The sequence below is a fragment of the Fonsecaea multimorphosa genome (genome assembly GCF_000836435.1).
Source record: "Fonsecaea multimorphosa CBS 102226 unplaced genomic scaffold supercont1.11, whole genome shotgun sequence".
Lineage (NCBI taxonomy): Eukaryota > Fungi > Ascomycota > Eurotiomycetes > Chaetothyriales > Herpotrichiellaceae > Fonsecaea > Fonsecaea multimorphosa.
In genome coordinates this window covers 274,542-286,062 of record NW_015971645.1, presented here as the reverse complement: position 1 = coordinate 286,062, position 11,521 = coordinate 274,542, and the positions used below count along the sequence as shown (strand labels likewise).

The window sequence follows — 11,521 nt, the reverse complement described above, 5'->3', positions numbered from 1 at the left end:
TTGCAAGTCCGAGGAAGGCGGAGAGGATGTTTTGCAATCCAGTGAACTCCATGTACTGCGCATTCAGTGACTGCCTTCTGATGTGGCTACCATGGTGTTTGTGGATATCTGAATCAACGGAGTCACCACTGGACCACTATCATTGCCATCGTAAACGAAGGTATTGTCTCAGTGGCAGAGGGGGCGGCTTTATCATTGAGACGGTGTGCGTGGCATTCAGGCTCTTCTGTGAGAAAGAACGCATCTTATGACAAACGGGATCGAGGTTGCAAAGCAGGAACAAAAGACAGTTGCTCGAACAGCATACCATGGTTTCTGTGATGGTGGCAATTCTTCGCTTCTGGGTCCTACGCAGTCAATGGGCAGTTAACAGCCGCTTTGCCTGGACCGCCTTGTTGCAAGGCCAACAACCTCATTCACACGACAGCATGTTCCGGAATGTTTGGATCACTGCTCGTGATGTCGACACGCTCGCAGGGGCAGTGGAAGTAATTTAACAAAAGAAGCAGGCAAGAGATTTGGCACCAAAGGTTTTTTTCTTTTTTTGTTCTTCTTCTGTTCTCAACGTTTCCATCCCAGATCAACGACCCAACGACGGGCTTACAATCGTTTTGTACACGATCAACCAGTCATTATCCCCTTCTTTCTCTGGGCTGCCAACATGTACTCAGCACCATCTGGGCCACCACAAGCCCCCGATTTCCAGCAGCCTCGAGCAACAGATGACCAGCAGCCGATGGATATTGATGCGCCGTACAGTCAAGAGCAGGGACATGGAGGTGGTGCGCTCTCAACTGCCCTTGTGCCCTCCTCGAACAGAGATGCGCTCAGCCTCATATTGCCCGAGATTCTTAACCCATCCAGCACAAATACACCAGGTGTTGGTGAGCACACCCAGGACAGGATCGGTTGTTGTGAAGACAGGCTTGCTGACTTTAGGCGTAGAGCCAAATGGCCTGCAAGTGTCGACAACAGCCCGGTCCAAAACACCAAGCTCAATGGCAACCGCTACCCCGAGTATGATTTCTGAAGCTCCATGCGATGGTGAGCGCAAACTATGATTCCCGTCCATCGAGGCGCCTTGTATGCTGACCAATTTACTTTAGGCACTATTATGGTCAGACGAGGTGCAGTTCTTGCAAAAGCAGAGCCAGAGTCCGTTGGTGGTCAAGCGCCAGATCCGAACCCGAACAGCCCAGTGGGTTACTTTCCGCCGGTAACCCTGGGCATGAGCATATTGCCAGCCTCTCATCGACCAGCTAGCTCAAGTTCTCCCGCGGCGACGTACGCTGCCCGACCGGTGATTTCAACTATGGACCGAACAGCAGTTGGCACGCAGACACCAGTGTCCAACATGATCAAGGTGCCGACCACATGCTCCAGGACCGATGATACTGTGACCACGCAGATGGAAATTGACTCCGAGTCAGTTCGTGGACAGAGATGTGGGCAGGCTTGGCAGTCAAAGGAGTACCAGTTCGTTGATCTTACGGTTGACGATGACGGGGACGAGCCTATGGTTGGGACGACATTTCTCAGAATCAAAGGTAATGGAGGAACAGCGTCCAGCAGTCCAGCAGAGCCCTCGGTCCACGGTCCGCCCGTGACACAGGGCAGAGCAAACCAACAACCTGCTCGTCGCCGTTTTTCACCGTGGCCCGAAGTCATGGATGGTCGGAAGACGTTGTTGAAGAAGGCGGGCGTCCCAAAGGAGTCAAGAGCCCGACGTGGCGATGTCCCAAAGGTCATTCGAGAGGATGTAGCCTCCATGCGAGCTATCACCGCCGGAGACGAACGCGTCGCTGGACACGCCGGCCGGATCGAAGAGTTGGAGAAAGCGATACGCGCCACGGAGAGCGACCCTCGATATCACTACGTCGCCGAACTAGACCCTGCACAAGACTTTCAAGGCCTGGTGGTCAGATACCTGATCCGGCGGGGCGCTCTCTTGGAGGAATGGGGTCTCGAATTACAGGCTGAGAACAGACGGCTGATGCGCCAGACCGGAGAGATCAGAGAGTCAGAGCAGAGAGTCCACGTGCGCCCAATGAGCTCTGATCGCAGCGGCGGTGAGGACGACCGCTCAGAGCGAGCAGCAGTAGCAGCTCTAGTCAGCCAGATTCAGAGCCAGCGCGCAACAGCAGCAGGCCAGACGCGCGGGGCGCTGGGGAAGAGAAAGCGCACGGACGAGGAAGAAGACGAGGCCCTGCGGGTCAGACTTGCGAGATTGAGAGAGTGAGAGATCGACTTATTGACAGAGAGTCACTCAGGTCAAGCTGACGGAACACGGATCGAGGGCATGCTTACCTGGCTTGCTTGGATGTGCGGGCTGGAACATTGTTGAATGCTGTAATTCCATATCCGCCGAGACCGGAACTCTGCCAGCAGCGAGAACGAGGTATTTATTCTCTGCGGAACGCAAGCAACGTCTCCTTCTCCCTTGGAGAACGTGCCCACGATAGGCAACTGCTATTTAGGCTAGTGATTGCCCTGGTGGCGATGGCGATGGCGATGGGCGATGACAATAACACTGTGCCTGGTGAATGGTAATGACAACAATAGAAGCTCATGTGTGTGTGATATGTGATTATCATGTATGTCTCCCTCTCTCCACAATCGTTGCAAAACTGGGTGTGACAAAAATTGCGAAAATGGATCTGTAGTGTACAACTCTCCCTTCCGACAGTACCTCAGGCCAATCCTAGAAGCAATAGTACAAGGATGAGATGGCAGTGGGCTTGCCTTCTTGATTCCCTGCTTCATGATTGCACCTCAGAGGCTTTTCGACTCCCAGGATCTTCCCTGCAATCCGGCACCAGGATGCTCGCTGTGCCAGAAAAACGCCAGAGGAAACTGCATGTCCCAGCACAACTATTCAATCTCATCGGTCATGTCGGCTTCCCCATTCTCTCCAGTCCCTACCACCGCTCCAACGCCGTTCGTTCCGCCCTTGCTTTCATCAACCTTCATCTCCTCATCCTCCACAGGCTTTTCTTCTACCACTGGCACGGGCTTCGCCAACTCCTCCCTGACCCAACTCTCCTCCACAGCGTACTTCCGTTGAAACACCCTAGCCCATCGGCCTCCCCACGCCTTCAACAATTCCTCTTCTTCGGCACGTAACGCATCAGAGCTCTCCATCATTTCATCTTGATTTCCGTCCCTGATGCTTACAACGGCATCCTCGAGCAAGGCGAAAAGCGACTTCATGCCTTCGAGTTCACGAGTCAATGTTTGCTGGAGTTCTGACCTCTGTTCTTCTGAGAGGCCAGGCGAGCGAATTGCGGCCACAATGCTTCGAACCCGCCCCGAAACTTTGCGAGCTGTGTTGCTGACCAGTTCGTAGCACCAGGTGGTGGCGAGAAGGGTGCCGCGTGAGACATGGTCGATCAGAGCCCATTCAACAACGCTGTCAGGGGTCAAGATCTGGTAGTTGAGTAATTTGTCGACGAGTATAATTCCAACGCCACGTTGATCCCGCCAGTAGTCCACCACGGAGGTGATAATTTGTTTTCTGCACGCAGGGCTCGAAGCGCTTATTGCCAACAGACGTTCCTTGCACCGTTCAATGCAAGCCAAAGCATGAGACAGCGATTTAGATCCAATCCAACACATCGAAGTGACAAAGACATCTGTCGATGCAACGGAAGGGTCGGGCAAGCCTGAAGCGGCGGCTTCTTGCTCAACCTTCTCCAGAATTGGACCGAACTCCTCGCTGGTCGCTTTCCGTCGTATCATCTGAGCCACCTCTTTTCCCTCGGCAGCAAAGGGTGTTGATTCATCATCGTACTTGAAATCGGGCACGTCCTTTTCTTTGGCCTCCGAGATCAGGGCTTGGTAGGGTTCTGGTAACGTACCCTTGATGCGCTTCGAAAAGCTCAGTCGGATCTCTTTGTCCAAGGCATCAATAATGAAAGCTTTTCTTGGGTGTACGTCGGGCAGATTGACATCATCGACCCTAGAGAGTTAGGAGATCCGAGGCAGCGGCAGGGGTGAGCAACGTACCATTCAGTCCATTTCCACGTGAAACCAAAATTGCTGAGATGATGGGCGAACCAATCCAAGAAGCGTTGAGAGAGTTCCAGATCCATTTTATCCACGTTTCGGTACAAGAACCGAATCGCCCGCCCCAAACTAGGGGCAACAGCGGCAGGAGCGAGCTTGCATGCTTCAGTCAGCACCGAGTGATAGTACACCAACTTATGCTCGGGAGCAGGCAACTGCAGCAGTTGAGAAAATGCCGCATCTACCACAACATCCTCAGGTTTCCAGGTTGCTTTGTCCCCAGCGACCTCCCGCAATTTGTCGAATGGCGTGGCTCTCTTCACAAAAGTATCTGGAGCAAAGTAACAATCGACGTCGATCAGAAATTTGGCGGCTACCGCTCGATTGAAATCAAGGACGTTGATCGTATCGGAAAGGGCGTCTCGAATCAGTAGCGCAGCGGGATCAGACACAGGAGGGACCGTCTCGATATCTTGTTCACCGTAGACAGAGAAGTAAATCTCCGGGAAAAGTGGTCGAGGGCCGTTGTTAACGGTCTCCGGGACTGTCACACTGGGAAACTGATGTTTTTGTGCCCCAGCCAATGGATCCTCCTCTTCTGGCGAGCGTTTGCCTTTCCATGGGCGAGGTAGACAGGCCAATTCCCAAGAATTCTTGGCTTCGTCTTGCATGTGTTTTTGGAGGAGCGCAAGTGCGCTTTCTGAACCAGCAGGTGCCCCGACTTCGCGGCTCGGAAATGGATCTACCATCGACTCCAGAGGATGTGCAGTTGAAGCAATGATATCCGTCTTCTCTAGCAGAGCGACCGCTTGAGTCTCGAAGCCCGTTGCTGAGGATGCCATGGCGTAGGGAAGCGTCATTAAGATGACTTTGACGAGCTCGAGACCTAAAGACTGTTGCAGGATTAGTGCAAAAATCAGAGAAAGCACCATGCGGGAACATACGTCTTCGGACGACTTCATTTGTAAGTCAGCTGCGCGGGAGAAGAGCTCTTCAAGCAATGGAAAGATGCCATCTCCCTCGAAAATGCCCTGAAGGCAACCTAGAAGCCGCAGGTATAGTTTAACTTCTCGCCAGGCCCCAATGCTCAGCTGCTTTTGCAGGGCTTCTCCGACTTTAACCAGGACTTCGGATGTAAATTCAGGTTTCTGGACATTTGCGACAAGCAGAATGGCCGCAACGAAGGGAATCTTGAGCGGTTGTTCGATGGGGCTACACGCGTTAGTCGGATTGCATATGAAAGAGGCTGGAAGGAGGCTTACAGCTGCACGACGAGATCTAAGAAACCCGAAGTGAGATCGGTATCAAAGTAGTTCTCTGCCAGAGTCTTTGCGATGATTGCGACTTCGTCTTCAGCTCTTCGAACAGGCTACCAGTGCGTCAGCCGTGTGATTGAACACTTCAGCAGCATGTCGGGCTTACACTTTCTGCGATGGACAAGACTTGTTTGCGTAGCGTCAGTGCGAGCGGCTCCTCGTAGCGACGGCGCTGTGGACGGCGATCTTCGTAGTCATCCTCTGCAAAATCATCAGTATGGAATGCTCATCAGAGACTTCTCAGGTAAACCACCTCTGTATCTTCTTTTCCGGTTGTTGAAGTGGCCTCCTCCTCCTCCTCCACCGCCGCCGCTGCCGCCCCCCCTTCGTCGCCGGTCATAATCTGCCATGATGTGGGTTGATCGCACACTGAGCCAAGGGAGAAGGTGGTTGCGAGGGTCTGATGCTTTAGGATCGCAAGGGAGAGTGAGCGAGAAAAGTGTATGGGAGACGCGTTGGAGACAAGGTGAAACTTCACTCAGTCGCGCAGTTGGACCATCGAGGGCTTGGCAATTTCTCCGCACTCCCAAACGAGGCGTGAGAGGCTGTCTGGCCTACATGAATACGAAGTAGCCTGAGCTTGCTGATTGATGGTTCCAATGGATGTAACGGGCAGAGCACAATTTCTATCTTTTGGGGAAAAATTACACACTGGCGTAAGGACCAAAAGTAGCCCTCGAGTTGCTGTGGTCCAATCCTTCGAGAAGGCCTTGCCTCCCCTTCTTCCATGAAGTGTACGCGGACGCAGGAGCAATATACGCACGCACAGCTTGCACGCTTCCTGTTGCATATTCTGAGCACAATAGCCAGCTGCCAAAGTCGTGTGAGCCTCCCGGCCCTTCATTTCAACCCGCCCAGTTCATTTCGTAAGCTCAGACATGATGGACCTTATGGCAGAGCACACTTTCCCAGCCAGACCAGAGGAGGTCCAAAATCTTTTTGTGAAACGCTCAGCTCATACTCATCCCTTGTTTCGGGGTCGTCAACGAGCGAACCGCCAGCCCAGCCCATTTTGCTGACCTGCATGCAAAAGCCGTTGCTTTATCGTGAGATACCTTTGCTCCCGATGCTAAGATATCCATCTGGACACATGATGACTGGAATGCTACCTGTAGGAGTTTCTCGGCGCATGTTGGCGTAGTCGCCAAACGAAACATGCATGCATGATGGACATATCAACGCACATATCCTCCTCGGCGTCACGTCGTTACAAATTTGGCAGTGCCTCGATTCAGTCAAGTCGTGCCATCATCTCGTCCTTTGTCATTGGAGTGAAGTTATCCAAATCTAGCCCTCGAGATGCTAGAAGGGCTCGCGCATGCGGTGGGACAAGCTTGCTATTGAGGTGCGGTGCAATCGAAAGCTCTGTGGGCCTGGTTAGTCACAGGTAATCACGTCGAGCAAAAATCATGCATAGGATACGAACCGTGTCGAGAAAAATCAAAGAGTGGTGGAAGCTCGCGCGAAGCACCACCAGCATGGCGTGAATCGGGAAGGCGGGTGTTTGGATCTCGCAATTCGTCAAAGAATGGTTGGCACATGGCATCAATGGCGGACAATCGCTGAGTTGGCGTGTACTCCAAAAGTGCCGAAATCAAGTCGATCGCGTCGGGAGATGCTTTCCGGAAGACTTTGTTGAAAGGATGAGGCTTGATCTGAGGGAACTTGTGCTCCATGTAATTCGGATTCATGGTGCGAATCTGATCTCTGGTAGGCGTGCCCAGGACTTTGATGATCTCGACCAGTTGGTCGATGCCTGACTCGCCAGGGAATAGAGGTTGACCCAGCATCAACTCTGCCATGACGCACCCAGTGGACCAGACATCTGCCTTTTATCAGTATGCGTCTTTTACGAGTTCACAGCTATCGCCAATGTGTACGCACCAATCTTGGTTGTGTAGTTTGTGGCGCCGAAAATCAACTCAGGGGCGCGGTAATATCGAGAGCAAATGTACGAGACATTTGGCTCTTTTTCCACCAAGATCTTTGCACTCCCAAAATCGCACAGCTTGAGCACTCCGGTTGCCGGATCGAGCAAAAGGTTCTGCGGCTTGATGTCTCGGTGGCATATTCCTTGAGAATGAATGTAGGCCAGCGAGCGGAACAGCTGGTAGATGTAGAGTTTGACTTCCAAGATAGGCATTGTGGTCTTCATCTTGTTGAAGTATCGAGAAGCTCTGTAAACCGTCTCTGGCACGTACTCGAGGACCAAGTTGAGGTAGACTTCGTCCTTCTGTTACCAAGACTTCGATTAGAATTGCAGTCGGGTGTCAAGTGGAGATGTGGGAGAAACTCATACCCGTTCACCGTTCGAATAGTAAAATGCCTTCAATTCGACGATATTAGGGTGTCGGACGATCCGCATTATCTGCAGCTCTCGATTCTTGCTACTGTTAGCATTTGGACAAAAGGTAGGAGCAGCCAGAAATCGTGAATGTCTTACTTTGAACCGTTTGTCTTGGAGTACCCGCTTGATCGCAGCATCCTCTCCGCTGGGCGACAACTTCGTCTGGAAGACTACACCAAACGAACCATTGCCAACAATCTTGCACTGGGTATACTGCATCTCCCTTGTTTCACCGGTGAGGCCATCCTGCACCTTTTCACGCACTACTTCTGAAGGAATGTGTCAGCGCACGTGCTCCGAGAAGGTTGCTACTCTCGTGATTTTGTCAAGTAACACAAGAAGACATACCACCCATGCGCAAGCCAGAGAAAACTCCACCAGGCCTTGCTTGTGACATAGTAGAGCACTAAGGCTGTCTGGAATCCACTTTGGCGACAGTGTCGGGCAAGGAGAAGGACAGCAGGTCAGTCCTACCAGAGAGGCGCGAAGAGGGAGCGGCGTAGAGAAAAGGAGCGAGAACAAAAGGAACGTCGGGGCAACGCGTGGATTCGAAGTAGGTCGGAATGTCAACGACCACGAGGGCAAACGTTGTCGAGTCTCGGGAGGAGGTGGTGGTCGAGGAGGATGAAGACGAGGGACAGGTATGCGATGGCAGGTGAGGAGGAGGGAGGGTTGGGTTGGGTTTGGCAGACGAAGCGCTAATTTCCCCACTTTGCGTAGTAGGTGAGGCTTTCGAAATGAGGTGTGGAAACTCGCGCCGCTATGATGAAACCGGGGTTGCTGGAGACGTTGATTAGACGGGTTGATCAGTAGAGGGCGGAGATGGAGGGAAATGTATCGTGGGATATCGAAGGAAAGGGGAGCACCAACGCTGCAGAGAGTTGAGCGTACGGACGGCGGGTTAAGGATGGCAAAATAGGACGTCTTCTGAGGAAAATAGCTGGGTTGAAGGGGACAAAAAGGATGATTCTAGGTGAAGACGGGAAATCAAGTAGGAGGGAGAAGAAGAGGTTGGATTGAGGGCGTTGAGATCAGAGAACTTTTGCACTTTTAGCAGTTGGCGATGTCAGTTTCGGGTCAGCCAGAGATGAGGTCGAGGAGAGGAGGAAAGTGCAGCGCAGGAGAACCAGGAATCACCAGAATAATAATAAGAATCCGTTAACTGGTTAAGTTCAAGTTCACCAGTGGTTCACAGGTCAGGTCGCCCTGTAGCAGTTGGGATTATTACTTGGGGCAGCTTAGCGCATCTAACTTAAGTGCTGCAGGTGCCGCGTGAGTTTAGATGCAGGCGCAGCGCAGCGTAGCCTGTGGGAGGCTGTAGGGGTCCTTAACAAAGACTCCAGAGACCTAGAGGGCCACTGAGGGCCACTGAGAGCGAGAGGGGCAGGGCAAGCAACAGAGAACTTGAAGAGGGGGGCCAATTATTCATCCAACCCTCCGCCAGTAACTCCTCCTTCCCTTGATTGATGCATGCATGCATCACCACTGGCATGCTGAACTGCGCTGTCAACCATCCTCGTCAAATTAAGGACTCCTTTTCCTGGCTGCTAGATATTGAGTAACCTTGGCTCAACTCGTTTCAGATGATAAGATCAAAGAAAACAGTCCCCAGATCACGGCGTCCATTATTCGCAAAGAACTTTTTTCCCGTCACATGTCCGATGATGCTGACCACGAGGGTCCCCTACCCTCTTTCCACCTTTTTCCTTGGCCACGGTCACTGGTTCGGCACCCGGAGGGGTTGTGAAGGGGTCATGTTTGGACGGGTCTCGAAACTGCCTGGAGAAGCAGCATGGCCAGTGGGAACAAGAGCACGACAGACCAGACGCGCTGAGGTTGGGAGCAAATAGGCGAAGACCCAGAGCGGGCATCACAACCCAGAAAAAGCCATTGACAATCAATAAAGGCATGAAGAAAAAAGTGGTCGAAGGTCAGATGATGCCTTGTCAAAGGCCCTGCCGCTGGGCTATACTGCATCATGTCTCCATTACGCTGGGCTCCATGGGCTCCAAGGGCCCCATCTCCGTTTAAACCTCGACATGCCAACTGGGGGCCCATTCACCTTGCACAAATCGCCTGTTAGGCTCGCCCGCAAAGGATCCAGATCCACTCTGCTCCCCCCGGGCTGCCGTCGACTTGCCCCTCCAGCTAAGCTCCAAGTATTATTGCAAACAAGCCACCGGGGCCCTGGACCTGAGGGCCAGCATCGACCAGCCAGATCTCACCTTATACGGCTCTCACGACTATGAAGGACTTTTCTTGACCATGACAAGTGCTCTCAGTAGGTACCCATCCTCAAACAACTAATGACTTGCCCAGGGAAGTTGGGCCAAAAACAACGCCCCCTCCCTTCCTCTCCCTCCACGTGCTCCTAAAAGCTGTTTGATCACTCCCCGGCGAGACGGCCAATGAATCACCGTTCTCGCTTGTTGATCCATGACTATGTTGGTCTCACCACCCGCTCTCGCCGGCGCCTGGTCTGCTTGCGGCCCAGAATCTCTCTACGGGTATTCAGAGTGACACAGCATATTTCTCCATGCTTGTTGGGGATTACCGCACCCTGCATCAAACGCACGATCCAAGGTCACGGACTCACGGCTCTTCTTGCCCATCCTGCCAGATTCCGCCAATTAACCACCTGCAATTCACCACAAAGGAGCTTGAGGGGTCCCGAGTGCGAGTATGATGCTAGACAGAGTGGCAAGCATGGCACGGGGCCGGCAATCTACCAGTCTTGCGGCCAACATGGGTGCAACGGCTCGCACTCGACAAACCTGTCCGCTGTAGCATGGTTGATCCCAGGCCAAGGCACTAATTTGCTGCATACACACAAGCAAAACGTCATTCAGCATACGCTTAGAGATTCCGGAACTTTAAAAAAAGGGTCCTGCGTACGAGTGCAATGTTCGAGCCAGCAAGCGAGACTCGAACAGAGCTGTCACCCATGGAGACAGGAGCCATGACCACCACCTTTGACTTCAGGGGAAGGAAAATTGTTCCTTGCCCTTTGTGCGGATTCCCAGGATGTCCTTGATGGGCGCGAGCACGAGTAATTGTCGCCAGAAAGAAGCTACAATACTGGCACCACGACCCATGCGACGGGAACGTGGTGGCGGCTGCTGCTGCTGCTGCAGGGAAACAAAGGTCTGGTGAGATTAAACAATATCAGCACGCTCAGGTCCGAGCCTTGCCACCACGGTGGCTGTATAAGGGCCAACTTCGAAACCACCGACAGGCACCAAGCGCAAAATCAGCACTTGAAACAATAAAAGCACGAGACAGGAAGAAAACCTTCGCTGCGAGCCAAACACAGCTGTCGGGCTGACCCAGGCCTGCCATGAAAATCCATCCACTCACATGCACAGCCGCCTTTGCCTCCAGCATCCCCCCCTTTTTTCCTATTGCCAGACAGGAAAGGTTGATGTTGCACACATGATCCCTCTGTCGATCTGGGATCCGGACAGACTAATCATGTTCGTTAGAAGGCAATCAACTCCTGAGACTCTGCGCCCACTTGCCCAAGATGATATGCATGAACAAATTGCGTTGGCTTTGCTCACCCAACATGTATGCTGTGCTACACCCGCAGCCATATTTCCGGTTTTTCACTGTAACTATGACTGGAGAAAGGCTGAACATTGTGTATACTAGTATTACCGCTGCACAGGATACTTCGGAGAAGTCGAAATCCTTTCCGGTCACCAACATCCACCCCTACTACATACATGCGCCTCAGCTGTCACTCGCCTTTTCGCCTCACTCTTTTCACCTGCAGATTTGTCTAAACTCAATTGGGGCACACACGAAGTCGAATCGACTTCCGTGTGGTTCGTCCATTCGACCTTTGCAGGTG

At 52.6% G+C, this 11,521-nt stretch overlaps 3 protein-coding genes across 3 annotated transcripts; 1 reads left to right on the top strand and 2 right to left on the bottom strand.

Annotated features, from left to right (window-relative positions):
- Positions 1–661: 661 nt before the first annotated feature.
- Z520_06095 (uncharacterized protein) lies at positions 662–2,239 on the top strand (the record flags this gene model as incomplete). Its single annotated transcript, XM_016776597.1, has 3 exons — positions 662–884; positions 946–1,044; positions 1,107–2,239. 3 exons carry the CDS (start codon positions 662–664, stop codon positions 2,237–2,239), a joined length of 1,455 nt encoding a protein of 484 aa, XP_016632139.1.
- Positions 2,240–2,871: 632 nt separating this feature from the next.
- Z520_06094 (uncharacterized protein) lies at positions 2,872–5,671 on the bottom strand (the record flags this gene model as incomplete). Its single annotated transcript, XM_016776596.1, has 6 exons — positions 2,872–3,958; positions 4,006–4,898; positions 4,950–5,217; positions 5,268–5,374; positions 5,428–5,522; positions 5,575–5,671. 6 exons carry the CDS (start codon positions 5,669–5,671, stop codon positions 2,872–2,874), a joined length of 2,547 nt encoding a protein of 848 aa, XP_016632138.1.
- Positions 5,672–6,552: 881 nt separating this feature from the next.
- Positions 6,553–8,065, bottom strand: Z520_06093 (glycogen synthase kinase-3 beta; the record flags this gene model as incomplete). Its single annotated transcript, XM_016776595.1, has 6 exons — positions 6,553–6,686; positions 6,748–7,146; positions 7,206–7,554; positions 7,621–7,704; positions 7,765–7,937; positions 8,017–8,065. 6 exons carry the CDS (start codon positions 8,063–8,065, stop codon positions 6,553–6,555), a joined length of 1,188 nt encoding a protein of 395 aa, XP_016632137.1.
- Between the last annotated feature and the right edge of the window lie 3,456 nt (positions 8,066–11,521).